Source organism: Lissotriton vulgaris, chromosome 1_1 (genome assembly GCF_964263255.1).
Source record: "Lissotriton vulgaris chromosome 1_1, aLisVul1.2, whole genome shotgun sequence".
In the NCBI taxonomy this organism is placed as follows: Eukaryota; Metazoa; Chordata; class Amphibia; order Caudata; family Salamandridae; genus Lissotriton; species Lissotriton vulgaris.
This window is the reverse complement of record NC_141685.1, coordinates 1,627,638,392-1,627,663,141: the sequence shown is the minus strand read 5'-3', so window position 1 is coordinate 1,627,663,141 and position 24,750 is coordinate 1,627,638,392. Positions and strand designations below refer to the sequence as shown.

The window sequence follows — 24,750 nt, the reverse complement described above, 5'->3', positions numbered from 1 at the left end:
ACAAAAAGGGTGATTGTTGTATTCTTTAATGTTCAAATTGATTAATTTTCATCAATTTTCGGTTTCAATCTCTTTTTTCCGTATCAAAGTAAAATGTTCCGCATTTTATTTACTTTCAATACTCATGTCATGTCATTATATGACGATGCTCCAGTGCACCTTGCCAATCCCCTTTGGTTCAATAATATAGAGTATGTCACACAATGGGATCAATCACATCCCAGTACACTCAATCCTAAACAACAAACGGAAAAAGGAATGCCACCCTGTTGCAGCTTACTTCTGTAGGACCGATTAATGTTCAAGTCAAGTCGGTCGAATCAAAGGGGGTGGCCCCGCCCGGCCTACTTAGGCCTCTGAGGACCTAAGAGGGCCTGCCCTTTGCCCGGGTTTAGCCCGGTGCGGCTCCCGCGTGCTCCCACGACGCGGAGGGCAGGGTAGAATTTAAAGCGCCTCCTGGCGCGTCATCCCCCGGAAGCGGCTTCAGAGCGCAAGGGCACTTGGGCGATGTAGTTCTCGTGCCCCTCGGTCTCCCCCCCACTGCGGACGCGCTAGGATTGAGACAGCTGCGGCGGCGGGGAGAGACCGGATGCGTTGGTGGGCTGCTCGGGCTGGAGTCTGGTGGCAAAATTAATCCCCACAACAGGGACGAAGTGCTGCAAGGTAGACCAGATTTGCTATGAGTTCACTGAATTATGCACCACAAGGATTCGTTTTTTTGCACTGTAGCTGTCTCTCTTGGTGACCTTAGCAGACCAATTTCCAAGATTTTCATTTTTAAATCTAACCATACAGTAATTGAATTGCAAATGCTACTTACCAGTATGCATCTGTTCTTGGCATGTAGGGCTGCTGACATTCATATCTGTGCATAGTCCGCCACCTAGTGTTGGGTCCGGATGATTGCACATTGTTGTCCTGGAAGAGTCTTCGAAGTATCACGAGATAGGTGGCTCCTCCCCTGGACTACAGTGCGCATGGGCATCGCCTCCATCCCCAGATTGTTTTTAGCCATAGGCAGAGATGGAGTTAAGAAGTGAGTGATGACCATGCTATGAGCATATGTTTGTATATGAATACATACTGCAGCTGCTACAGGCGCCGGGGAGGAGGGTGGGCGATATGAATGTCAGCAGCCCTACATGCCAAGAACAGATGCATACTGGTAAGTAGCATTTGCAGTTCGAGGCATGTGGGCTGCTGAATTCATATCTGTGCATAGAATACATAGCAGTCCCTCCATTAGCGGCGGCCGCCCGTGCCAGCTGCAGCAGTCTGAAAAAGCGTTTTTAGAACAGCCTGACCAACAGCTGCCTGTTGTTTTGAATGCACGTCTACACAGTAGTGCTTAGTGAAAGTATGAGTGGTAGACCATGTGGCTGCTCTACAGATGTCTTCTAAGGGAATGTTACCTAAGAACGCCATAGAGGCCCCCAACTTCCTAGTGGAGTGGGCCCTTGGTGGGATAGTGAGAGTGCGCTTAGCTTTAGCGTAGCAGATCTGAATGCACTTTACTATCCATCTAGCTATTCCTGCTTTGGAGATTGCATTTCCCTTGTGTTGTGTGGCAAAAGCAACAAAAAGTTGTTTGGTTTTGCGGAAATCTTTTGTCCTGTCCACATAATACATCAAGGCCCTCTTCACATCAAGGGTGTGGAGCATCCGCTCCGCCAGCGTCTCTGGGTTTTGGAAGAACACCGGCAACTCAATAGTTTGGTTTATGTGAAACTGCGAGACCACTTTGGGTAAGAACTTAGGGTTAGTGCGGAGCACCACCCTGTTGGCATGTACCTGGAAGAAAGGTTCTTGGATGGTGAGCGCCTGCAGTTCGCTAACCCTCCGTAGCGATGTGATTGCTACCAAGAACGCCACCTTCCAGGTCAAAAACTGCAGCTCGCAAGAGTGTAGTGGCTCAAAGGGGGGACCCATCAGCCTTGTAAGAACCACATTGAGGTTCCATTCCGGGGCTGGTGGAGTCCTTGGTGGAATGACTCTTTTGAGTCCTTCCAGAAAAGCCTTGATAGCAGGGACCTTAAAGAGTGACAGGTGTTGCCTATTTTGGAGGTATGCTGCCATAGCCGACAGGTGAATGCGGATGGAAGAGTAAGCTAGATTACACCGATACAGGTGAAAGAGGTAACATATGATGTTTTGAATGGAAGCGTCTAGCGGGTCAATGCTGTGCTCCACGCAGTAGACGACAAACCTCTTCCATTTAGCCGCATAACAAGCTCTAGTAGTGGGCTTTCTCGCCTCCCGAATGATGTCCATGCAATCGGGAGGAAGATTGAGGTAGCCAAACTCTAGGACTTCAGGAGCCAGATCGCCAGGTTGAGCTGTTGCGGATCTGGGTGCTGAATGTCGCCATGGCTCTGCGTCAGAAGGCTGGGAGTGAGATGAAGCCTTTGATGCGGTACCACGGAGAGTTCCAGAAACGTGGAGTACCATGGTTGGCGAGCCCACGTTGGAGCAACCAGGATGAGCGTCATCGAGTGCTGCCTGAGCTTGCGTGCCACCAGCGGTATCAGAGGTGCTGGGGGAAAAGCGTACGCAAATCTGCCTGACCAGTTCATCCACATCGCATTGCCCTGTGATTGGGGGTGTGGGAACCTGGCGGCGAAGCTTTGGCATTTTGCGTTCTCCTTTGTGGCGAACAGGTCTATCTCTGGATGACCCCACCTTTGGAAGTACGGTTGGAGTACTGATGGATGTAACTCCCACTCGTGCATCTGATGGCTGTGTCTGCTGAGCAGATCCGCCATTTGGTTGTCCTTGCCTGGGAGATGTTCTGCCATGAGGAAGATGTTCCTCTGAATGGCCCACTTCCACATGCTCTGAGCCAGATGAGACAGCTGTGGAGAGTGTGTTCCTCCCTGCTTCTGGATGTAGTACATGGCCGTCATGTTGTCCGTCCGGATCAACACGACCTTGTTGCACAGATGTACTTTGAACGCCTTTAAGGCCATGAAGATTGCCATCAGTTCCAACACATTGATGTGCATCTTCCTTTGCTGAAGTGTCCATAGTCCCTGCACCGTGTAATGGAGTACATGCGCTCCCCATCCCTGGAGAGAGGCGTCCGTTGTCAGGATGATCTGTGGGACAGGCTCTTGGAATGGTCGGCCCTTGCAAAGGTTTTGTGGATTCCACCAATGCAGAGAGTTGTACGCCCGACCGCTCACCAACACTAGGTCTGTCAGTTGCCCATGAGCCTGAGTCCACTGACGTGCCAGGCACTCCTGAAGCGGACGCATATGTAGTCTCGCGTGCGGGACAATGGAGATGCAGGAGGCCATCATGCCTATCAACTGCATGAACACCCTCGCTGGAAGCGAGTTTTGGGGTCTGAATCGTTGGATCAGCGCCTGGATACTGGCGATTCTCACTGAACTCGGCTGCGCAGTGGCTGCCAGAGTGTCTATCGTCGCGCCCAGATACTGTCGCACGTGGGCGGGCTGGAGATGGGACTTTGGGTAGTTCAGAGAGAATCCCAGATCGTGCAGGAGGTGAATGGTGCGTGACACGTGGTCTACGCACTGCTGTTTCGTTTTTGCCTGAATAAGCCAGTCGTCTAGGTATGGAAAGACATGGACGTGCTGGCGACGGAGATGCGCCGCCACAGTCGCTAGGCATTTGGTAAAAACTCTCGGTGCCGTGGTGACCCCGAACGGCAGGACTCTGAACTGGTAATGCTGGTCTAAGATCGTGAATCTGAGATACTTTCTGTGGGAAGGATGCAGGGGAATATGGAAATAGGCATCCTTCAGATCCAGCGTTGCTAGGAAGTCCCCCCGTTGAAGCAGGGGAAGCACCTGCTGCAATGTGAGCATATGGAAGTGCTCCGAGTTGATGTACCAGTTCAGGGGCCTGAGGTCCAGGATCGGCCTGAGTGATCCGTCCTTTTTGGGGATCAGAAAATACAGGGAGTAAACCCCTGTTCCCCGTTCTTGCAATGGAACGAGCTCTATCGCCCCTTTTTGCAGCATGACCAGTACTTCCTGCTGCAACAAGGTCAAGTGCTCGTCGGACATAGCACGGCTTCTTGGCGGTATGTCCGGTGGAATGGACGTAAGTTCTAGACAGTACCCGTACTGGATAAGAGACCTCACCCACCTGTCCGTGGTGATGGACCTCCACGCCGGCAGGAACTGCTGGAGTCTCCCCCCGACAGGTGTCGTGTGATCGGGGGGGAGTGACAAGACGTCACTGCTTGTTGGAGGCGGTGGACCTGGAGGCAATGTTTCCACGTCCCCTGCCTTTGATATTATTGCCTCTGTATCCACCCCTGCCCTTGTTGTTGTTATACGAGGACTGGGTGTTACCCTTGTAGTATTGCGTGGACTGGGATGCCTGGCCTCTTGAGGTGCCTCTTGAATTGGAGCGGCGAAAGGAACCACCCCGAAACTGCTGACTTTGTAAAGCCCCCATAGACTTGGCAGTTTCGGTATCTTTTTTCATTTTTTCTAGGGAGGCATCCACCTCAGGGCCGAACAGATGGTCAGGATTCACTGTCTGACCCAGTATTGTGGTTTGTATGTCGGGTTTGAACCCAGAAATTCGAAGCCAGGCATGGCGTCTAAGTAACACGCTTGTATTGATAGCCCTGGAGGCAGTGTCTGCCACATCTAGGGCACATTTGATGGATGCATTTGTAATGAGTTTACCCTCCTGAATGAGCATCTCCCCCGCCTCCTTGTATTGGTCAGGCAAGTGTTGCAGGATGGCCTCTAATGTGTCATAATGGGCCCTATCATAACGTGCAAGCAGGGCTTGAGTGTTAGAGATCCTCCAGATGTTCGCTGCCTGTGCAGCAATGCGTTTGCCTGATGCCTCAAAGATTTTGGACTCTTTGTCTGGGGGAGGAGCATCACCAGTAGTCTGCGAATTCGCCCTCTTTCGAGCGTTGGACACCACCAGGGAGTCCAATGGCAAATGTCCCTTAATATACGTGGGATCCGTGGGCGCCGCTTTATATTTCCTGTCGATGCGAGGATTGACCACCCGCGCCCGGGTGGGCTCCTTGAATACCTCCTGTGCATGCTTCAGCACCCCTTTAAGCATCGGTAGTATCTTGACTTGCTTTTCGGCTACCGAGAAGGTGTCGACTAAGAAGTCCGCATCCACGGGGTCTGAGTGCAGTTCGACGTCATGGTTCGCTGCAGCTCTCTCTATTAATGCATTAAACGCCGCCGAGTCCTCTGTCGGAGACGTCTTTGCGGCGAAAAGTTGAGTGTCCTGGCCCGACTGCGGGTCGTCTGTGTCGCCTCCTGCTGTCCAGGGCACATGCTCCTCTTCCGGATCCGAGTACGCAGGATAGTTGTACTCGTCCTCTTCCTCGTCCACATCAGGCACGGGGGAAAGGGCCGGCGAGTGTTCCATGGCTTGTGGAGACAGAGGTTCCATCAGAGCCGAAGAGTCCGCAGAGTACCTTTTGTTCTTAAGTGGAATCCTAAAAGGTTCCAATGCCGGCTCCGACGTAATCTTTCGTTTGAGGAGCGACAATTTTCCGGTGTTGGCGTCGATGGTCACCTCACGACGTTCCTCCACCGCGAGCGGTTGGAGCCGAAGCTTCGACACCACCAAGGCAGCCTTCGGCGTCAATACATCCTGAGAGTGTCCGCTCTGCTTAGGCGCGAAGGCCTTCGGCGCCGACTTGGGAGGAAGGGTAAAACGAATTGGCGTTTGCTCCTTGGCAGGCTTCGGCGTGGGCCTAGGCACTACAGTGTCCTGGCTGGGAACAACAGTGGACTGTTGGATCCGCTTTAAGGATTCTCCCACCTTCTTTGTAAGGGATGCCGAGGGCTGAACCGTCGCGAGCGACTCTTCTTCTCCGAGAGCCCGGTCGCCGGTAGGCCTCTTCTTCGGTGCCGACGCCCCATGGCCTGGCGCACCGTCGGCGTGACGCTTCTTCGAAGCCGTTTTCGGGTCCGCGACCCCTTTCGGTGCCGACGCAGCCGCGTCGGATGCCTTCACCTTCGGCGCCGACCCGGAGGGCTTCGGGTCGGCCATTTTGGCGCGGCTCTTGTGGTCGGCCATTTTGGCGTGGCTCTTCGAGTCGGCCATTTTGGGTTTCGTGGAAGTTGACGCCTCCAGAACCTTCTTCACCAACGCCACTTTCGGTTTCGGTTTCGCATCCGAGGGTGCGAGACCAGTTGGCTTCACTTTCGGTTTCTTGTTAGAAATGTCCGTGACCGGGCCCGGAGGCGGGGACGTAGGACTCATAGTTAGATCTTGGGTAAGGCCCGAAGGCGATCCCTCGACCTGGGCCGTATGACGGGGAGTAGCCCCGGAGTCTGGTTGGGGATGCTCTTCCTCTGAGCTATCTCCCATCGTGGCACAAATCAGTTCGTCGTCCCCTACCTCACCGGAGACTTCGTCGTAGGCCTCCTCCTCCGCGTCGTAGGTCTCTTCCTCGGACGCGGGGCCAGAGTCCGACCCTTGTACGTCGTCCTCTTCCTCGACCGATTCCTGAAAGATGTCATCAGGTGGGGGCGCCGAAGCCGACAACTGTGCCTGGAGTCGATTAGCCCGGCGAATCTTCAAAGTTTTCTTACTCCTAAACTTCGAACACGCCATGCAGGTGTCTTCACGGTGATCCGGTGACAAGCATGTGTTGCACACGGGGTGCACGTCGAGGTGCGAATATTTTGAGTGACACAGCGGACACTTCTTGAATGGAGTCCGCTCCATAGCAAATGTTGTAGTGTAGGCCCGTCCGCGTCGAAGCACGTGGAAGGGCAGTAGGAGATCGGAGCTGAGAGTCAGTAAGAAACCCGAACGCAACTATACCGACGCCCAGCCTAAAGACCTTTTGGTCTCAAGTAAAAATCAAACAACTATCGGTTCCGATGGAGGGAACCGAAAACACATCCGAACCCTATGGCGGAAAAAAACAATCTGGGGATGGAGGCGATGCCCATGCGCACTGTAGTCCAGGGGAGGAGCCACCTATCTCGTGATACTTCGAAGACTCTTCCAGGACAACAATGTGCAATCATCCGGACCCAACACTAGGTGGCGGACTATGCACAGATATGAATTCAGCAGCCCACATGCCTCGAACACAGGTTTTGTGAGTGAATTTCACTTGTTTTGTAAAGATGAACCAGTGTGAGCTTGAAATAGGTTCCTCCTCCAACCAAGTCACTAAACTCATGTAGTGCTATCTAAAGCAAGGGAATATGCGCAATTTTCGATAAAGTTGCCTCTATCGCAAATGGAACGATTGGCACTTAGGAAAATAGTGCTCCTGCCTCACCTCTTCTATTTTTTTGCCACATTTTCCGATGGTGATGCCCTTTATCTATTTCAGAGATATAAATAGGTTGTTACTGAACTTTATCTGAGGAGAATGTAGGAAGGGCAGCCCTGCATAAACAACAACTCCCAAGAGCGGAGGGAGATCTGGCCGCTCAGGACTATAAACATTATTACATTGCGACTGAGCTAAAATGGGTGGGTGAGTGGGCGACTAACAGTGGGAAGAGGTCAACTATATGGGGCAAGTGGGGGTTGGAGAGAGGCTGTTAAAAGATGTGTTGCAGCAAGGGCCTGGACACAGAATAGCCTGAGATATTTGGATGTGGCTCAACAGTGCTGGAAGTATTGTCTGTTGTGGACCAGCTAAAAGTTGCAATACACTAAAGGAACTAGGTTAAGCTGCATGACAACCAGTTGCACTTTTGTAATTTCATACAGCGCCATCAGTCGGCTTGGCTGACGCCAGTTCGGGGTCCAACATGGGTATCGGCACAAGATCATCAAGTAGTATCAGTACCGTCGTTGAGAACAGATTTGGCTCTTTGGGCCAGAGTGGAAGTCTGTATCAGTACCGTCGTTGAGAACAGATTTGGCTCTTTGGGCCAGAGTGGAAGTCTGTATCCAAGTGGGAACAGGCCCAGCACTAGGTCCCAAAGAGACAGATCATGTCAGTTAAGGACAGTCAGCTGTATCCCAACTGGATGCCCCCTGTGGGTCCGTGGGATCTCAAGGGTCATCAGAGGAATTGAACAGAAAATATGCAGCATGGCCTCTTTGAAAGCCCTGATCTGTAGCATGGTCAATTGCGGCCTGGGAGCCCTGGGGTTAGCCCCACTTTTTGCCTGGTTTTGATATGGTTTCAATTGTAGTACACAGAGTCCTTGACAACCAGGCTCCCTGTGCCAGTGCTTCTTCTCTAAAAACAAATCCCAATTGGTACTTCCTATAAGTGGTACCTTGGGACCCATCTCACTGGGACTATGCCAATGCCCTGGCAGCTTGAATGCCCCTGTGAGGGAGAAAACGACACAGTTGATATGGCAACCTGCCTGGGTGCCATGCCAGCCCACACTGCCTGAAGGCATAGGTAAGTCCTCCCTCTAGCAGGCCTCACAGGCCTAAGGGAAGGTGCACTATACAGTAGGTGAAGTCATAGCTGCAGGAGGGAGCAGATATGCCCCTTCAATTTTGGGGTCTATTCCTTAATATTGTCAGTGCCAGGGAAGCCACAGAGAGTACATGGGCTGGAAAATTAACAACTCTAGTTCCACAGCACCCTGATGGCGTATGGCGTCACTTAACACAGGAGTGTTTGGTAGCAAATTACTCCTTTCAATAAATCAAAACTGATGCCAGTGTGGGATTTATTGCACCATGTACCCAGAGGGCTCATCAGAGGAGCCCTCTGAAAACCTACCAACCCTGGTGTGGTCTCTGATCGGCTGTCGACAGCCAACCTGCATCAGACATGTTTCTGGACCCCTGGGTAGAGAGCCCCTGCTTTCTGGGACCAGAAACAATGCACATCCTGGGCAGAGGTGTCACACCCCCTCCCCAGGATGGGCCAGTGCTTGAAGAGGAAAACGGGATGCATATAAAAAAATGTTTTTAAATGAAACGTTTTAGTTTCATTTTTTATGGCCAGGCAGTGGTCCCTGGAAAGGGGTCCCCTGGGGACCCCTTACCATTTGCGAATGCATTACCACCTACTTGAAGTAGGTGGTAATGTGTGAGTGTTTTGTGACCGCAATTACGGTAACAAAAGATTGGTACATAGCTTTGCAGTCGCTATTAGGAAGGGAACGCCCCTTCCTAATAGCGAGTCGCAAAACAGTATTTAGCGAGTTGCAAAATACTGTTTGTACATGAGCCCATGCTTTTTAGCGTCGTACATCTGGCCCTAGGTATATGCACCCTCCCATAGGAGAGTGGCATAATAGAGGGTGTAGTCACCCCAGGTAAGGTGCCCATTGGCCCTATCTGGTACTCTCCTAAAACGCCGCTAAATCTAGTATTTAGGTGACTAATCCAGACATAGAAACTAGATCTGCAATGACCTAAGAAGCAAGAAGATAACCCTGCAGAGAAGACCGAAGGCGACGACTGCCTTGGCCCCAACCATACCGGCTTGTCTTCAGCTTCTGCGAACCAGCGACCTGTCTTGCAGCCAGCGACCTCTGAAAACCCTGGGAGGACTGCTGCCTTCGAAAAAGACTCCAAAAAAAGACTCTGATCTCTCGTAGTTAGCTGACCGGTCCAGAAGAAACAGACTTCAAGGGCTCCGGATCCAGCTTGAACCGCGATTCCTGCCCACTCAGCACCTGATGCCCACAGCTCGAGTGTGAGCGGCTTAACTGTGCAGTGAAGTCTCCCCAGCGAGCTTTGACTGACCTCTCCTGATCTCCACGACGATGCCAGCAGTGTAAATTCAGAGGCTCCCCCCGACCGCGACCATATCCAGTAAGAAGACTCCCATGTCAAAAGGCACCCCTGCACCCGAAGCCCCTGGGCCTTGGTTAGCTGAACTGATGGTGTCCCTACAATCCCCTACATCTCTACTTACCACTGCTGTCGTTGGTCTCCCTCCTGCAACCTTTGGTGCCATGCCTTCAGCCTATTTGCCAAAAGAAGAAACCTCACTGAAAAGCATTAGGTACCAGACATCGAAATAGCACCCTGCACCCGGCTGCCCCTGCATCTCTGGTGGTGTATGTTTGGTGCTGCTTTGTGCCCCCAGTGCCGGTTTTAACCCCCAAACCAAGTTTCTAAGTGTCGATTTTTTAAAGTGATAAGTATTTTTATTTAAAAACGTACTCTACTTATTGCGTAGATCTTGGTCTTAAAATAAAGTGCAAACACAGTATAATTTTTTTTAATTAATCTGGATCTCCATCTTGAGTCGTGTGTCCATTATTGATCACTGTTGTGCACTAAATGTCTTACACTCCTCTGTGTTAGGCCCAAGGCTGCTTGCCCACCCTATCACTAATAAAACACTTTGGGTTTTATATTGATCCCTGTACAGTTTTGGGGAACCCCTGGACTCTGTCCACGGTATAACCACCTAATGGTAATACCACATTCAGAGCCAGCTTCCTACAACGGTTATCAACTGAAGATTTATTGAATTACTAATTTAAGAACTAGGGTTTTAGCTTCCCCCAAAATATAAAAGAGGGGATGGTATGGATGTGTTTGCTACAAAACTATCATTTTTCTGTGTGATAGCCATATTTGGACATTAAGAATCATCTTAATGGATCTTGCCATATTTGATCCTTTCTTGATGGAGGAACTCCAGATGTCATGCCTGCTCAAGCGACCTACAAGCCTTTATAACATTTTCCATATTGTGGAAAATGTTATAGCATGATTCTGATAATGATACCTTTTATATGGTGCCTCCTGACATCTGAAAGAATGGCGTTTGCCAAAGTGATGTGCTCACAGAAAAGTCAATCTTTTAATGACCTATGCTCACTCAAAGGGGAAACGCACAATTTAAAGTAATAAATAGTCTGGTTGAGGCCTGACACAAACTGATTTGGTAATTTTCAAACTGAGTTTGGGTGGACAACCACATCTTTATTTTAATTTTCAGAATTGCCATACAGAGTCAAAGTTCTAAGCGAGAAAAAAACTCTTCCTGTGGAAAAAACACGATTGAAGCATAACCACATACTATCTAATAACTTGCTGCTGGAGTGGCTCGTGGGAAGGTGCTGTTAAAAGCACAGTTTAAAGGAAGTTATAGATCTTTACTCATGAGATCTAACATGTATAACTCAATAAAACCCAGTTAAATCTCCCTAATAAAACACCTAGTTAAAAGCATGTTATGATTACAATGCAAAACCTACAAACCACTAATCCACCAGCAATGCTGAGCAATACAAGCATATATTCACCCAATGAGCTGCTCATGACCTCGCAAATGGTGATACAGACAAATCACAAAAACCTCAACAGTAACATCAATATAGCTGCTATGGCAAGGGGGCACAGAGTTGAGAATCAACATCATCTCAGCCAATAAAATGTATTTTCCAAATCAAATTTAAGAACAGTCTGGTGAACTTAACGGTACAATAAAACTTAATGTAGCTGTTTCAACATATACAACACCATTCTAATGGTAGATAGTTCAGCACATCAATACCAAACAACAGTAACCACTTTTATACTGAAGAGGAAAAATTCAGATGAGTATTTACTCCTAGTTACATGGAGGCTGTGGGTCCGGGATGTGAGAGGGTAGTGGAATGTCAGAGGGGCATACAGTGCCCCTAGTAATTTGCCAAAAATATCCCCATTATCACCAGGATGAGCAGATTCACCCACACATTTGTGGAGACGGCCAGCAGCATTTTGGGCTTGATTCGCTGATGCAGATCAAGATCCACAATTAAAAAAAATATTTTTACATTTATTTTTTGTCTACAGAATACCAAATCCTGGAAAAACAAATTAAAAAAATTAAATCCACATAGCAACTCAAAGGCTGTGCATGTGACTACCGTGGACACGGGCGGGGTGCAGGACAATGCTTCTGTTGGTGGGACATAAACAGGGTTTGGCCTCAGGCTAATATCCAGCAAGGTTACTACAGGAAAGAAATGAAACACAGGAGAGATTAAAGAGAGAAGTTCAGAATCTGAACCCAGAAAAATTACCCATCAGCCCACTCAATAGTGGAACCTCGTCATCTGGGTTTTCACGTGGGAAAATGGTGTCCAGTAAGCCCTTCCTCAAAAGAAACTCGAGGCTAGCTGTCCTTGGACCCAATGGTTGAACCATCAACCAAAGCAGATGACAGAGTCTAGGCTGGTAGGGCTTAGTTGCAGTGCTCAGAAATGTGTGAAGAAATGAAACAAAGAGGAAAATGATCCAAGTGATAAAAAATACCTATCTTGATGTCATGAAAGAAACTTTATTGGGTCTGCCCATCAAGATGGTATAATTAAAAGCAGAGTGATAATAGCGTGCAAAAAATTGCTATTTACCATAGATGTTCAGTGGTCAACATGTTTCAGCTCAGGTTTCTCTTCCCAAAAATTTGGGTAAGTAATAAATGAGAACACAACATATGAATCAGTGCATATACATATATGACAACTGTTCTGAGCACCATATTCTTTGTTGGTTTTTCTTTTTTTCTGTGTTCTCTTATCTTTTCACAGGAGATGATGGCACATCAATCCAGAAAATGTCTGTAGATTGTCATTCACAGCACAATAAGTAAGTGTTGCAGTAGTGAATCATAGGTCCTGACGAAAGCCTATAAAGGCTGAAACATGTTGACCACTGAACATCTATGGTAAATAGCAATTTTTTGCACGCTATTATCACTCTGCTTTTAATTATACCATCTTGATGGGCAGACCCAATAAAGTTTCTTTCATGACATCAAGATAGATATTTTTAATCACTTGGATCATTTTCCTCTTTGTTTCATTTCTTCACACATTTCTGAGCACTGCAACTAAGCCCTACCAGCCTAGACTCTGTCATCTGCTTTGGTTGATGGTTCAACCATTGGGTCCAAGGACAGCTAGCCTTGAGTTTCTCTTGAGGAAGGGCTTACTGGACACCATTTTCCAACGTGAAAACCCAGATGACGAGGTTCCACTATTGAGTGGGCTGATGGGTAATTTTTCTGGGTTCAGATTCTGAACTTCTCTCTTTAATCTCTCCTGTGTTTCATTTCTTTCCTGTAGTAACCTTTTGGTCCTACTACCTATGCAGAACACTTCATAGGTTCTATATAGGAGTTTAAATCAAAACAAAGACCTTTGGCATCTTCCGTGTGTTTAAGTTTTGTAGTTGGGGGACAAGATACCAGTTGGTCTATAAAAAAAAAAATTCCCCTCGGGCCCTTAACCACCCTGTGTTTTTTCTAATATCCAGCAAGCACAGCCCACTACACATTGCTGAAAGTCATGCACAGCCAATTTTGGAGAGATGGGACAGGGCACATGCTAATAGTACGGTTGAAGACTACATAACCTAGTTCTGAGAATATCAGCAAGCTAAGAGATATAAAAATTGGTTTCAGACAGTCCACACAATACATAGAAATTCAACAGAGAGGGATACTGTGAACATGAACAGGGCAACTAGTTGTCTGAAGGCCAACCTTCTTTACCAACCTGCATTTTTAGCGATGAGGCAGAGATGGAGGATGGTGGGAAAGCAAGGTCAGCAATTTCCAACTCTGGGTCCAAAACCTGCAGAAAAGACAGAGACACTAGAGGGGATTGTTTCTTAAAGTGTAGAAGGGGTTGAGGATAGGACAGAGATTCAGGAGCAGTAATGCTGTCTCAGCAACTCAAAGTAGCAACACCAGTCTTTCCAGAGCAGGATGTCAGAAGCAGTGCTGGAATAGCTAAGGCTCTGGTCCGGATTGGATAAGAGTGATGTATGTTTGTCAGTACTGGAAAAGTAGTGAGCTGGGGATTTGTCTGAGATGTGGTGCTGGAACAGCGAATGGGGCAGTCGGTCAAAACTGGGATGCTTTGCCAGAGCTCTGTCTGGAATAGCAAGAAGTGCTGCATGTCAGGACTGACGCGATTTGGTATAGCTGTGTGTGTGTCATAATGAAATAACACTCATTGCTGCCGGCATACTATGGAGTATGTTGGCAGGGCGAGTTGGTTTCTCAGTTTTGGAATATCAAAGGGTGATGCAAGTATTAAGGTGAAATGCAGAGCTGAACCAAATACCAAAACTAGACTGACATATGATGCAATGAATAACAACTGCGCTACACTGGCACCAGTTGTGTTTGATTCTCAGAATTGGAAGAGTAGGCATGTTGCAGGCCACCTTTGTTGGCAAGGTTATGTTGGTCACTAACTGATTAGCAGAATATTGCAGTTCCTGACTAAGGTACATCGGCATTTTGTGTTGTGATGCCACACATTAAATGGAAAGGTTACCGGAGGACAGAAAGGAAATGCTTTGACACAGAAGAATATGGCTCGACCGGTGTGGTATGTAGGAGGTGTAATGTGGAGGTGTAAAATGTGAGCGAGATGAGTGGTCTGTAGTTTGTAGTATTTTCCCAAGAAAGCAACTCAAGAAAGCACATGTTAGGACTCCAAGACTGAGCTCCTGCTGTATGCATCTGGAAAACAAAACAGAACGGATTGCGTCTAAGCACACAGCAGTGGGCTTTCATTCTAGACATGTTGCGACAGGTCAGGACTGAAGTGCACCTTGTATGAGTATTTGTGTTAGCATTATAAAGAAATTAAAGTTGTGATTAGTCATATACCAGGGAATCCTTTTAGATCTCCTTTAAGATATTTCACAACGAACACCAATGTGCTAAAGAAAGGGTGTGCCTATTAAAATGCTCAATTAAAACATCACAATTTTTACTGCATAGCAGAAGGGAATTACGAAAACAGTGTAAGAATTTAAGGTGATGCTATGTTCAGTGCGTCTTTTTCAGTAAGACAACAGGTGCTCAGTGATGTGCAAGAATCTATCTTGAAGGACTGACACGCCTGATGTAGATTGAAAAAAAAAATTGAATTGTGGAAGTGAGTCGAATTACAAAGAACTAGATAGTATGAAAGGTGAAATATGAGTGAAAACTTAAAGTGCTGAGCAGTATAAAGTAGAATAGAGAATGTAAATGGCTTCCTATACTTACCAGAGACAGCGCTTCCTGTGTGCGGTGCAGAAGAGGTTCTGGAAGAAGAGGGATATGAATGCATTCTGGGACCATCACTGTCCCTCCATCCAGATCTGCAATAATCACATCCAGCTACAAGACAAAATAGATAGTTGTACGGCTTAGTGGTACAAGACTGAAGTTTTTTCAACAAGCCCATCTCACACACTATGACAGAACTTTAAGCTTACAGAGAGGACTTCTCATTACCCTCAGTTATCTCCCAATAAGCTGGCATCAAGGATCAAATATGGTATTGTTGGTGAAATCATGAACACTGATCATCAACGGGATCCTGAAATACTTTTATAAAAGAGAAAACTCTTTCTAAAAACCTTTTAATAAACATCAATTAACTACTGTGCATGACTCAGACTTTATCTTCATTGTAATAGAGCAAACGTCTGCCTTTCAAACAAATCTTTAAAAATCTTAATAAAAATGTAAAAGCGGATGTAATTCACTAATACTTTTTAAACAATCTCATTTTTGTTTTAAGAAAACAGGAAAATGAAAGTCAAAAAAATTATAGGAAAAAAGCGCTTTGAACAACATAAGAGTAATACAAATTGTGCTGTGCTTTAAAACCCACTGGCTGAGCAGGTGTCCCATGAGATCCAACCCCAGGTACGTGAACTCCAGTTCATTTTAAAGCTCTATATCAGAGTTAATGATATAGTCCATTCTACGCCATGGTTAAAAAGTGACCCCTTTAGGCTCTGGTATAAGTCCACAGTATACGGTGCAGAAATACACCCATGGCATAGAAACTTACATGTCACTTGAGGACTGCAACATCAATTGCGCCATCCACTACAGTGACAGTGAAAACATAGCATCAGGTCTATCCTTTGCAGCCTAAAGCAGCTTGAACAATACTGCCCAGATCTGTCAATATTACTCTTTTGAATGGTAAGAAAACTGGATTAAAAATATTAAATAAGTCACCCCTAAGCACACCCTGCTGCTCACAGGAGAGGGTGCATCATATTTAAAACAGAGACGTGTGTGACAATAGGAATGGCATGTTCACCCAATGGCTAGGCCCAAAACTATATTGGCACTGGTCAGGCTACAATTGGCACATGAGAAAAGTCAAAATATAGATCACACACTTTAATCTGTTAACGTTTGACCTGTACCAACTACAGACTCCGCTCAAAGACTTATTTTTATATTTAAAAAAAAGAAATCTAATGGTAAAGTCTGATTTTTATTAAATATATGGGGAATGTAACTCTTAGAAACTTACCATAACCTTGCCGGAAGCTGCTGGAGGCTAATTTGCATTAGCGTTCCAGTAACTGTGCAGCCTGTACTTGCCTGAATGGTGTGTGAAAGAGGTGTAAACACTGCTCCCAGAGTAGAGACAATGTCTTGAGAGTGTGGAAGTCTTTTCTCCCCTTGGAAGGAAGACCAGTAAGGGTGGGCCCAGGAACTTAACTTACTTTAAAGGGCCCTGTCCAATCACAAGAAAATGTCAGGTGGTTAACTTTTGTGCCTCCCAGTCAGGCTGGCACCTTACCAAATGTGAGGAAAGCTTCTTCCAAAACTGGTTTTGAGTGACCACAGGGGATGGAACTGCTCATTAGCCTGGCCACACTTCTGGGTAGGCACACAGGCTCTGCACAAGGTAAAAAGGGCTTACTCATCTTAAATTTTGACAGTGAGGGGCACTGTGGAATTGTTTGCAGTAGGACAAATAAGAATTGATGAAAAAGTGGGTAGGGTTGCTCCTGGGAACTTTTACCCCTTTGGTTAGCGAGTGCTTAGGAGTCACCTCCACAAACTAGCTGGTGCCAAGCATAAATATGACACTCCAAGGAACCTTGTCACAACCTTTACTGGACCTGGGGAAGATCAGAAGAGGTCTGGACTTTCTGCCTGTAACCCGAGAGGAGCCCTGAAGGACTGGACCTGTTCACTCCTGTACCCAGGACTACGAAGAGTACTAAAAGGATCAGTTAAGTCATGGCCTGTGTGACTACAGGGATGCACAAAGCTGCAAGAGTCTTTTCCTGAAAATGCCCAGTGGAAACTAGACATGGACTGGAATTTGCTGGTGGACCCTGCCTGACATCTTGAGTCTCCAAGTACCCTTCCCTAAGGTATTGAGGGCATTAGAATGGCACCAGAACAAAAATTAAAACTTCAAAAAACGTTTATTGTGGAGCTTCATAGGGCCTGTGGGAAAAAGGTCCCAGACTGTCACTTTCACAGCATCTGATTGAATTTCATCTTTGTCCAGTTGAAGGTGTCAAGCACCACTGAAAAAACGAATATGTCATATTAAGCGTTAGATATTTCCAAATAGAAATCTCCAGAAATCCAGTAGGTCTAACCTACTTTAACCCCTTGCGTGCGGCGGGAATTCCCCGCCCATGCTGACTCCGCCTTGCGCGGGCGGAGTCATGACGGAACGGTTCCGTCATCAGCACAGCTCACCCGTAGGTGATGACGGAACCGCTCAGTCATCAGCATGCAATGGGTTAAATATCTGGCCTTCAGTTCCACTGCAACAGCTACAAATTTAGCAATTGTCTGCTCAGCTAGGAATTTTCTTCTCAAAAAGTGACAAGTTTGTGTGTATGGACTTGGAAACTTTTTCGAACTTTTTGACTTCAAGATTTTCTTTGGGATCAGTCCACTTTTTGTATATGATCAGTGCTCTATTGCAGTCAGCCTCAAATTGTGCCATTGTCCTGGTCTACTGCTTTTATAGACTATCTGTGCTTTATGGTTCAATTTAAAATTAATTTGTTAAAAATTCCTATCTACAGTTGCCTTTAATGTATTTGCCTTTGATTTAAACCTGCTATGTGTTATGTTACGAGGGATTGAGCAAAGCTTTATTTGAATTAATTTAGTATGTGTGACAACTAGCAGGTGGTGGTCTTACCCTTTGAGGTGGACATCTGTCCATCCTAAATAATAATCCACTTTCCTACAGCCATCCTCAGACTGGTCCCCTGAATTCAGCGAAGAAGAGCAGTTGTTTATGAATTTAGCAAAGATTTCTATGATGGAGGGCCAGTGTTACACACAAGTAACTTTTTCCTTCTCTATTGTTTGATCCGTGCTGATACTCATGAGCTTTTAACACAACGGCAAGCTCATTCCTCAGTAGAAGGAAACAAAACTAAGAGACCAATCTGAAATGACTTAACTTACACAAAAATGTGCAGTCTGGTATCAGAGCCTAGATATTAATATTATCAAACAAATGCATGAACCAGGTTACTGCCTTACCTCACATATCTCTACAACTGACATTTTCAAAGCACTATTGCTGTCTCTTCCCTTTGTAGAGTGTATTTTGGGTTTACACTGAAGGGTTACATTAGTATTCTGATAGTATAACTGAATACAGGAAACTATCCACCTAGAAATGCACTGCTCAAAGCCTTCTACTCTTAAATTTATAGGACCATGTGTAACGAAGACTTAAAAAGAAATTGTAGATTTAGTCGTCCTCAATAGATAATCTTGTAGTGCTTTTTATTTTTAACTTCCAGTGTATGTATTTCCTTCTCCACTGGGGAGGGCGGATAAGAAAAAAAGGTTGGAAGTGAATTTATCCGGTGCGGATGAACGGCTTTAGTAGGCAAGGTGCATGAATTCTGAGAAATACTTTAGGTCTATGGAAAACTCAATATGGTTCTTTGCTCTGTTGTGCTTGAGCCTCAATACCCATTGTAGCTGATGTAACAGCTATTAGAAAAGGTTGCATGTCTTAACAACGCATGTCTTTACCACAAATATAAGGTAATGAAGTGTGTGTGCGTATACATTTAACTTTTTTTCCTAAATTAGGTACCCCACTTTTTAAATTACTTTCACCAACCTATACTCTTACCCACCCCTAAACCCTAAAAATACCCTTATCACCCTGTACCCCTACCCACCCTTAATCCCTAACAACATCCTTAGCACCCAATACCCATACCCACCCTAAACCCTACAAACACCACTACCACCCAATTCCCCTACCCGCCCCCAAACCCTTGTCATTCAATACCCTCACTCACCCTAAACACTAAAAATAGCCTTACCACCCACTACCCAACTTATCATAAATGTATTTACATATAGATACACCTAAATTCAAACATGCAGAGTTTCCATAATTTAACATTCACTGAGCGGGTATGTGCTAACTGCTGTTGGTTTGTCTATGGTTTTGATATTGGTAGTCTGTATTTTAGAGTGGGTGTATGAAAAGTTTTATTAGTGTGTGAGGAGGTGCATCAGATGATCACGATGATGTCATCAGTGATGTAATCAGTGATGTCGCTGAGCATGTCATGAGTGATGTAATATTTGACATCATCAGCAGTGCATTGCAAGGGGAGGGAGTTCTAGTTAGCTCTACTAACTATAATAGCCGAATTTCTCTTTTTTTGTACGAGTGAAATGTTCAACTAACTATAACGTCTATAAATTATATATATTTAATTTGCATGAACTGTTCGCGCACCCACTGGGGTAATACAGACTAGCACTATAAGTCCCAGAAGGCCACACTGAGGGCCACGCCTATCAGGGAGGGACAAGAAACATTTAAGTGCATTGTCGTGCGCCTTCAATTCTGCCATAACCACACGCCGCTGAAGAGGGGAGTTTAAACCCGAAACGCGTCCGGCGTTACATTTCCGTTGTGGTTTTCCTGGACTGCGCTTTGTCAGCAAGCTGCCTGAATCAATAAAAGAGCAACAAAGTTACCTTCCTGTGGCTTCCTTCAATTTTGTGGCGCCTGCAGCGATATATATATATAGATATATATATATAGATATATATATATATATATATATATATATATTCACTGAAAAAACCATAGGTTTCAGGCCTTATATAGTTAGGAATTAGCATTTAAAAAACCTTTGAAATTCACTGAAAAACCATAGGTTTCAGGCCTTATTTAGTTAGGAATTAGCATTTAAAAAACCTTTAAAATTCACTCAAAAAACTATAAGTTTTAGGGGTGTTCTAGTTAGCTGGACATTTCACTCATACAAAACCATTGAAATTGCTCCTATATAGTTAGTTGTACTAACTATATTTCGCGCACCCGCAATCCACTGCTGATGATGTCACATATTACAACATTCATGACATGGTCAGTGACATCACTGATGACATCTCAAATGACATTACTGATGACATCATCCAGTGAATGTGGTTTGCTTCATTATTTAAATATGCATAATAAATATTGTTTGTAGAAGGCTTTATTTCGATAAAATTTTATCTTAAAAAGCATCACAGTAAAAACAATCACACATTACAAATTTCCACAAGATAAAACAAGAAGGGAGTGGTCATACACAGTATACCATCCAATAGTAAAAAGTTAGATAATACATTGAAGTTTAAGAACAGATTAAACATTATAATCATTTATCTTTAAGCCTTCTTGCTCTAATAGTCCATGCCCAGCTAAGGAACTTAGAGACAGCACAAATATGTACTAGCCGAGTATCTGACATGAGGATTCGCAAGGCCATCAAATGAGACCTAGTACCCATATTCCTGCACACTGGTTTTAGCCACCTAGATCTCGGGAGTTTGTAAGCAGTGCACTCAAATAAGATGTGGGGCACTGTTTCCAAGATCAGCGGACAGAATGGACACGAGCTAAGGGTGCTTGGGGGCACGCTCCGGCGTTCTGTAAACTCACCAAGAGGAAGGGTGCCAATCCTAAATTTAAAATACAGCATGCGATCACGCGGTTTTATAATAAAATCAAAATACGGCTCTAACGAGGGTACATCCTTTAGAAGAAGATAGTTAGAAACAAACCTACCATTTTTAGGGTTTGAATATTTTTTATTAAACACCCAGCTCCAGTAAATCTGCTTCAATTGGGATTTTGGTACAGCAGATCTGGTTGACCATGCCTCCCTCAACCCGAGCTCAACAAGTAAGGATTTTACATTTCGCAGCCAGCTTATTTTTGTCCAACCAGACATAGACAGAATTTCTGTTAGCCCTTCCGCATAATGAGCAAGTTCCGGGACTCGCCATAAGCGTGACCACAATAACAATGGGCGGAACTGGGCCTGGTCCTTTATTGGGCGATTCCCCAGATCATACAGTATCGGAATCATAGGTGTGCTTTGGGGAAGGGATAGCAATGACCTAAAAAATGTATTCTCTGACTGGGTAAGCTGGTCAGTGTTACAGGCACCCCATAGTTCAGCCCCATACAGAGACCCACTAACTGCTCTTGCGTTGTAGATCTCTACAATGGGGGAAATAGGTTTTGTTGTAGAACTACAGTGTTCTTTAATAAGTGTGCCTGTTACCCTTTTGAGGGAGAGGACCATTTTGTTAATGTGAGGGCCCCAATGCATTCGATCGGAGAGTCTGATGCCCAAATATTCGAATTCTGCCACCCTATCCAACTGCACCCCATTCAAATTTGGCGGAACTCCCATTTTTTTTAGCCGGATTTAATACTAAATATTTAGTTTTACCGGTATTATTTACCAGACCCCTGAGTGTGCAGGACACATAGAAGCTATCAAGTAGCTTCTGCAAGCCCACTGGGGACTTCGAGATGAGGAGGGTGTCATCCGCAAATAGCAGGGTCGGGATGTGTTTGCCCGCCAGGGAGGGAGCGTCTGCAGGTGTTCTTAGCAGATGCTCCACCACTCCATTGACATAAAGAGAAAATAGAGTTGGGGCTAGCACACAACCCTGGCGGACGCCCCTACTCACAGCTATTCTAGATGTGTTTTGGCCCTGACTGCCCCACCTCACATGAGCGAAGTTTCCCTCATGAAGCTTGATTAGAATACTCAAAATGTATGAAGGCATACCCAGGTCCTGCAAGACCGCCCATAGACTCTGCCTCGGCACTAGATCGAAGGCAGTCTTCAGGTCTATAAAGGCCAGGTAAAGACTGCCTCCGCCCAGAACAACTGTCTTCCAGTACAACAGATGTAGTCGGAAGGCTTGCTCAATTGTTCCCGTTCCAGAGCGGAACCCTGCCTGTAGGTCGGACAGGATTTTGTTGTCTTCGACCCACTGGAGGATTCTGCCTAATACTGCCTTCCCTATAACCTTTTGCATGGAATCTATTAAGCTAATAGGGCGGTAGTTGGCGGGGTCGTCCCTAGAGCCCTTCTTAAAAATAGGGACCACCTCCGGCCCTCTCCAAGACTCCGGGATTGGTGCACCCTTCATGATGGCATTAAGGTGACCTGCCAAAATCCTCCCCCACTCTGAATAATTTGAACGCAACAGGTCTCCTGGAACCCCATCAGGGCCTGCTGCTTTGCGCGGAACCAAGGAGCGAATAATCACTTCAACCTCTTTAGCCGTGAATTCAATGGCCTCCTCCTTGGGCAGCTCAAGGCTATCCAAAGGCTGGGCTTGTTCACCGAGGGATTCAACTGTATACAGGGAAGAAAAATGGGTAAACCAACTGTCACCAGTGATGTTACAGGTGATAAGGAGGCTATCCGGTCTATTCCTTGATCTTATAAGATCCCAGAAACCTCGTGCGTCCTTCCCCGCACTGGCCATCTTGAGGTCGTGCCAAAACTTATCGTCCCAGTCCCTCTTAGCTTTCTTAATGGCCAGATTATAGTTATATCTTGCTACTTTAATCAGAGACGGCTGCTTACCCTTTATTGCCTGGATGAGTAACGATTTATTTACTCTGCAATTCTTGGAATACCAGCCTGGTTTGTCACTGCGTTTCTGGCGCCCCTTGGAATTATTACCTTTAGTCAAAAATAAGTCTCCTAAGGCTTTGATTGTACCACAAAATATAGATGAGATGATAGTCGGGGTTGAGCTTTGGTAGGAAGCCAAAATGGAGCCAATAAGCTGGACCTTACCCTCATCGAGCAGAACTCTGGGCCAATTGAGGCGTCTGCCAAAATTTGAAGGGCACACCTCTGCCGAGGAGAGACATTCGAGGGGGGCCATAGACAATAGGGAGATCATCCATAAGGGATGCAGGTCAGGGAAAGCGGGTTCTGGTCATAGCAATTTGCATTGAAGAATGATTGGACATATAAAAATAAATATTTGGATGGAGGATTTAGTAGCAGTGTAATTGACTGTTTACTTGACCAATTTATAGTGTCTCACTAAATATAGTGGATAGTGACTAAACTGTGCGAATATCTGTATCACTTTGTCAGTTGTTGTGTAAACTGGTTCTCCAGTTGGTTACTAGCTATGTGAAAGTCTATATTAGTTATTGATTAGTTAACTGAGTATTTGTATGGGAGAGTGAATGTGTGTGTGGTTCGGGGGGGGGGGGGTGACTGCCCAAAGATGTGTGAATAGTTGATTCACTAGATATATGAAGTTACAACTACATGTTCTAACAGTTGTTTGGATGAGTGAATATCTTTATGGGTGTGGTGATGAGCAAATAAATTTCTCAATGGCACATGTCCAACAAACTAGAAAAATAAAAGGCAGTGTATGGGTCAGTTGTTGTATATAAATAAGTATACATAAGACTCAATGATTGTGTGAGTGACTGTATGGATAACTGTATACCTGTAATAATGATTTTATAATTCACTAAGTATGACTTACTATCTAAATGAATAGATGAAGTTGTATTTGTATAAGTGTGTAGCTAAGTAAATATGTAAGTATGATCCATTGTTTGCATTAGTGAGTAGGATGAGTTCATATGTGAATAGGATGTGTGCTGGTGTGTAATGTCCATATAGGTGTATAAGTATTTTTGATAGTGTTCTATTGTTCATTGACAGCATGTATCTAAAGGTAAGTGATTAGATGTGTGTATACATCTATGAATCATTGAGTGGGTTTTTTAGATACTTGTATTGCTGTGACAATGGATTCAAATATGATACTCTGTATTTTACCAAGAGTGATGAAAGATTTTACTAGTTTATGAAAAGGTGTATGTGATTGTCACGTGGATGATGTCATCAGTGATGTCACTGACCATGTCATGAATGATGTAATATGTGACATCATCAGCAGTGGATTGCGGGTGCGCGAAATATAGTTAGTACAACTAACTATATAGGAGCAATTTCAATGGTTTTGTATGAGTGAAATGTCCAGCTAACTAGAACACCCCTAAAAATTTTTGTTTTTTTCAGTGTATTTTAAAGGTTTTTAAAATGCTAATTCCCATCTATATAAGGCCTGAAACCTATGGTTTTTTCAGTGAATTTCAAAGGTTTTTTAAATGCTAATTCCCAACTATATAAGGCCTGAAACCTATGGTATTTTCAGTGAATTTGCAAGGTTTTTTAAATTCTAATTCCTAACTATATAAGGCCTGAAACCAAGGGCTTTTTCAGTGAATTTCAAAGTTTTTTTAACGCTAATTCCTAACTATATAAGACCTGAAATCCCACCAGGAATCTCCAGTATGTGCCAGGGGACTGCACTGCAGAGAGGTGTAATGAAGCCACGCCCCTTTTTACACCTCTCTGCAACGCAGCCCCTGGGCGCGTTTGCAGAGGGGGAACTAATTCCCCTTGCATTCTGGGGGTCCCTGGGGGCCAACTAGCCCAACTGGAACCTGCAGTATGCGCCAGGGGGCTGCATTGCAGAGAGGTGTCATGAGGCCACACCCTTTTATACAACTCTCTGCAACACAGCCCCCGTGCATGTTTGAAGAGGAGGAACTAATTCCACTTGCATACTGGGAGCCCCTGGGGGCAAACTAGCCCAACTGGAACCTCCAGCATGCGCCAGGGGGCTGCATTGCACAGAGGTGTAATGAGGCTATGCCCCTTGTTACACATCTCTTTAACGCAGCCCCCTGGCGCATTTGCAGAGGGGGAACTAATTCCCCT

At 45.5% G+C, this 24,750-nt stretch overlaps 1 protein-coding gene across 8 annotated transcripts in view; it reads right to left on the bottom strand.

Moving 5' to 3' along the window:
- The window catches only part of SBF1 (SET binding factor 1), a 1,591,024-nt gene that overhangs the window by 1,100,847 nt on the left and 465,427 nt on the right, over positions 1-24,750 (bottom strand). For all 8 annotated transcript variants that reach the window (XM_086918836.1, XM_086918839.1, XM_086918838.1 and 5 more), the window contains exons 9-10: positions 14,921-15,034; positions 13,410-13,487 (exon numbers count right to left, since the gene is read on the bottom strand). In XM_086918836.1, coding sequence (XP_086774962.1) covers positions 13,410-13,487; positions 14,921-15,034 — 192 coding nt within the window. The remainder of the gene's footprint in view (positions 1-13,409; positions 13,488-14,920; positions 15,035-24,750) is intronic.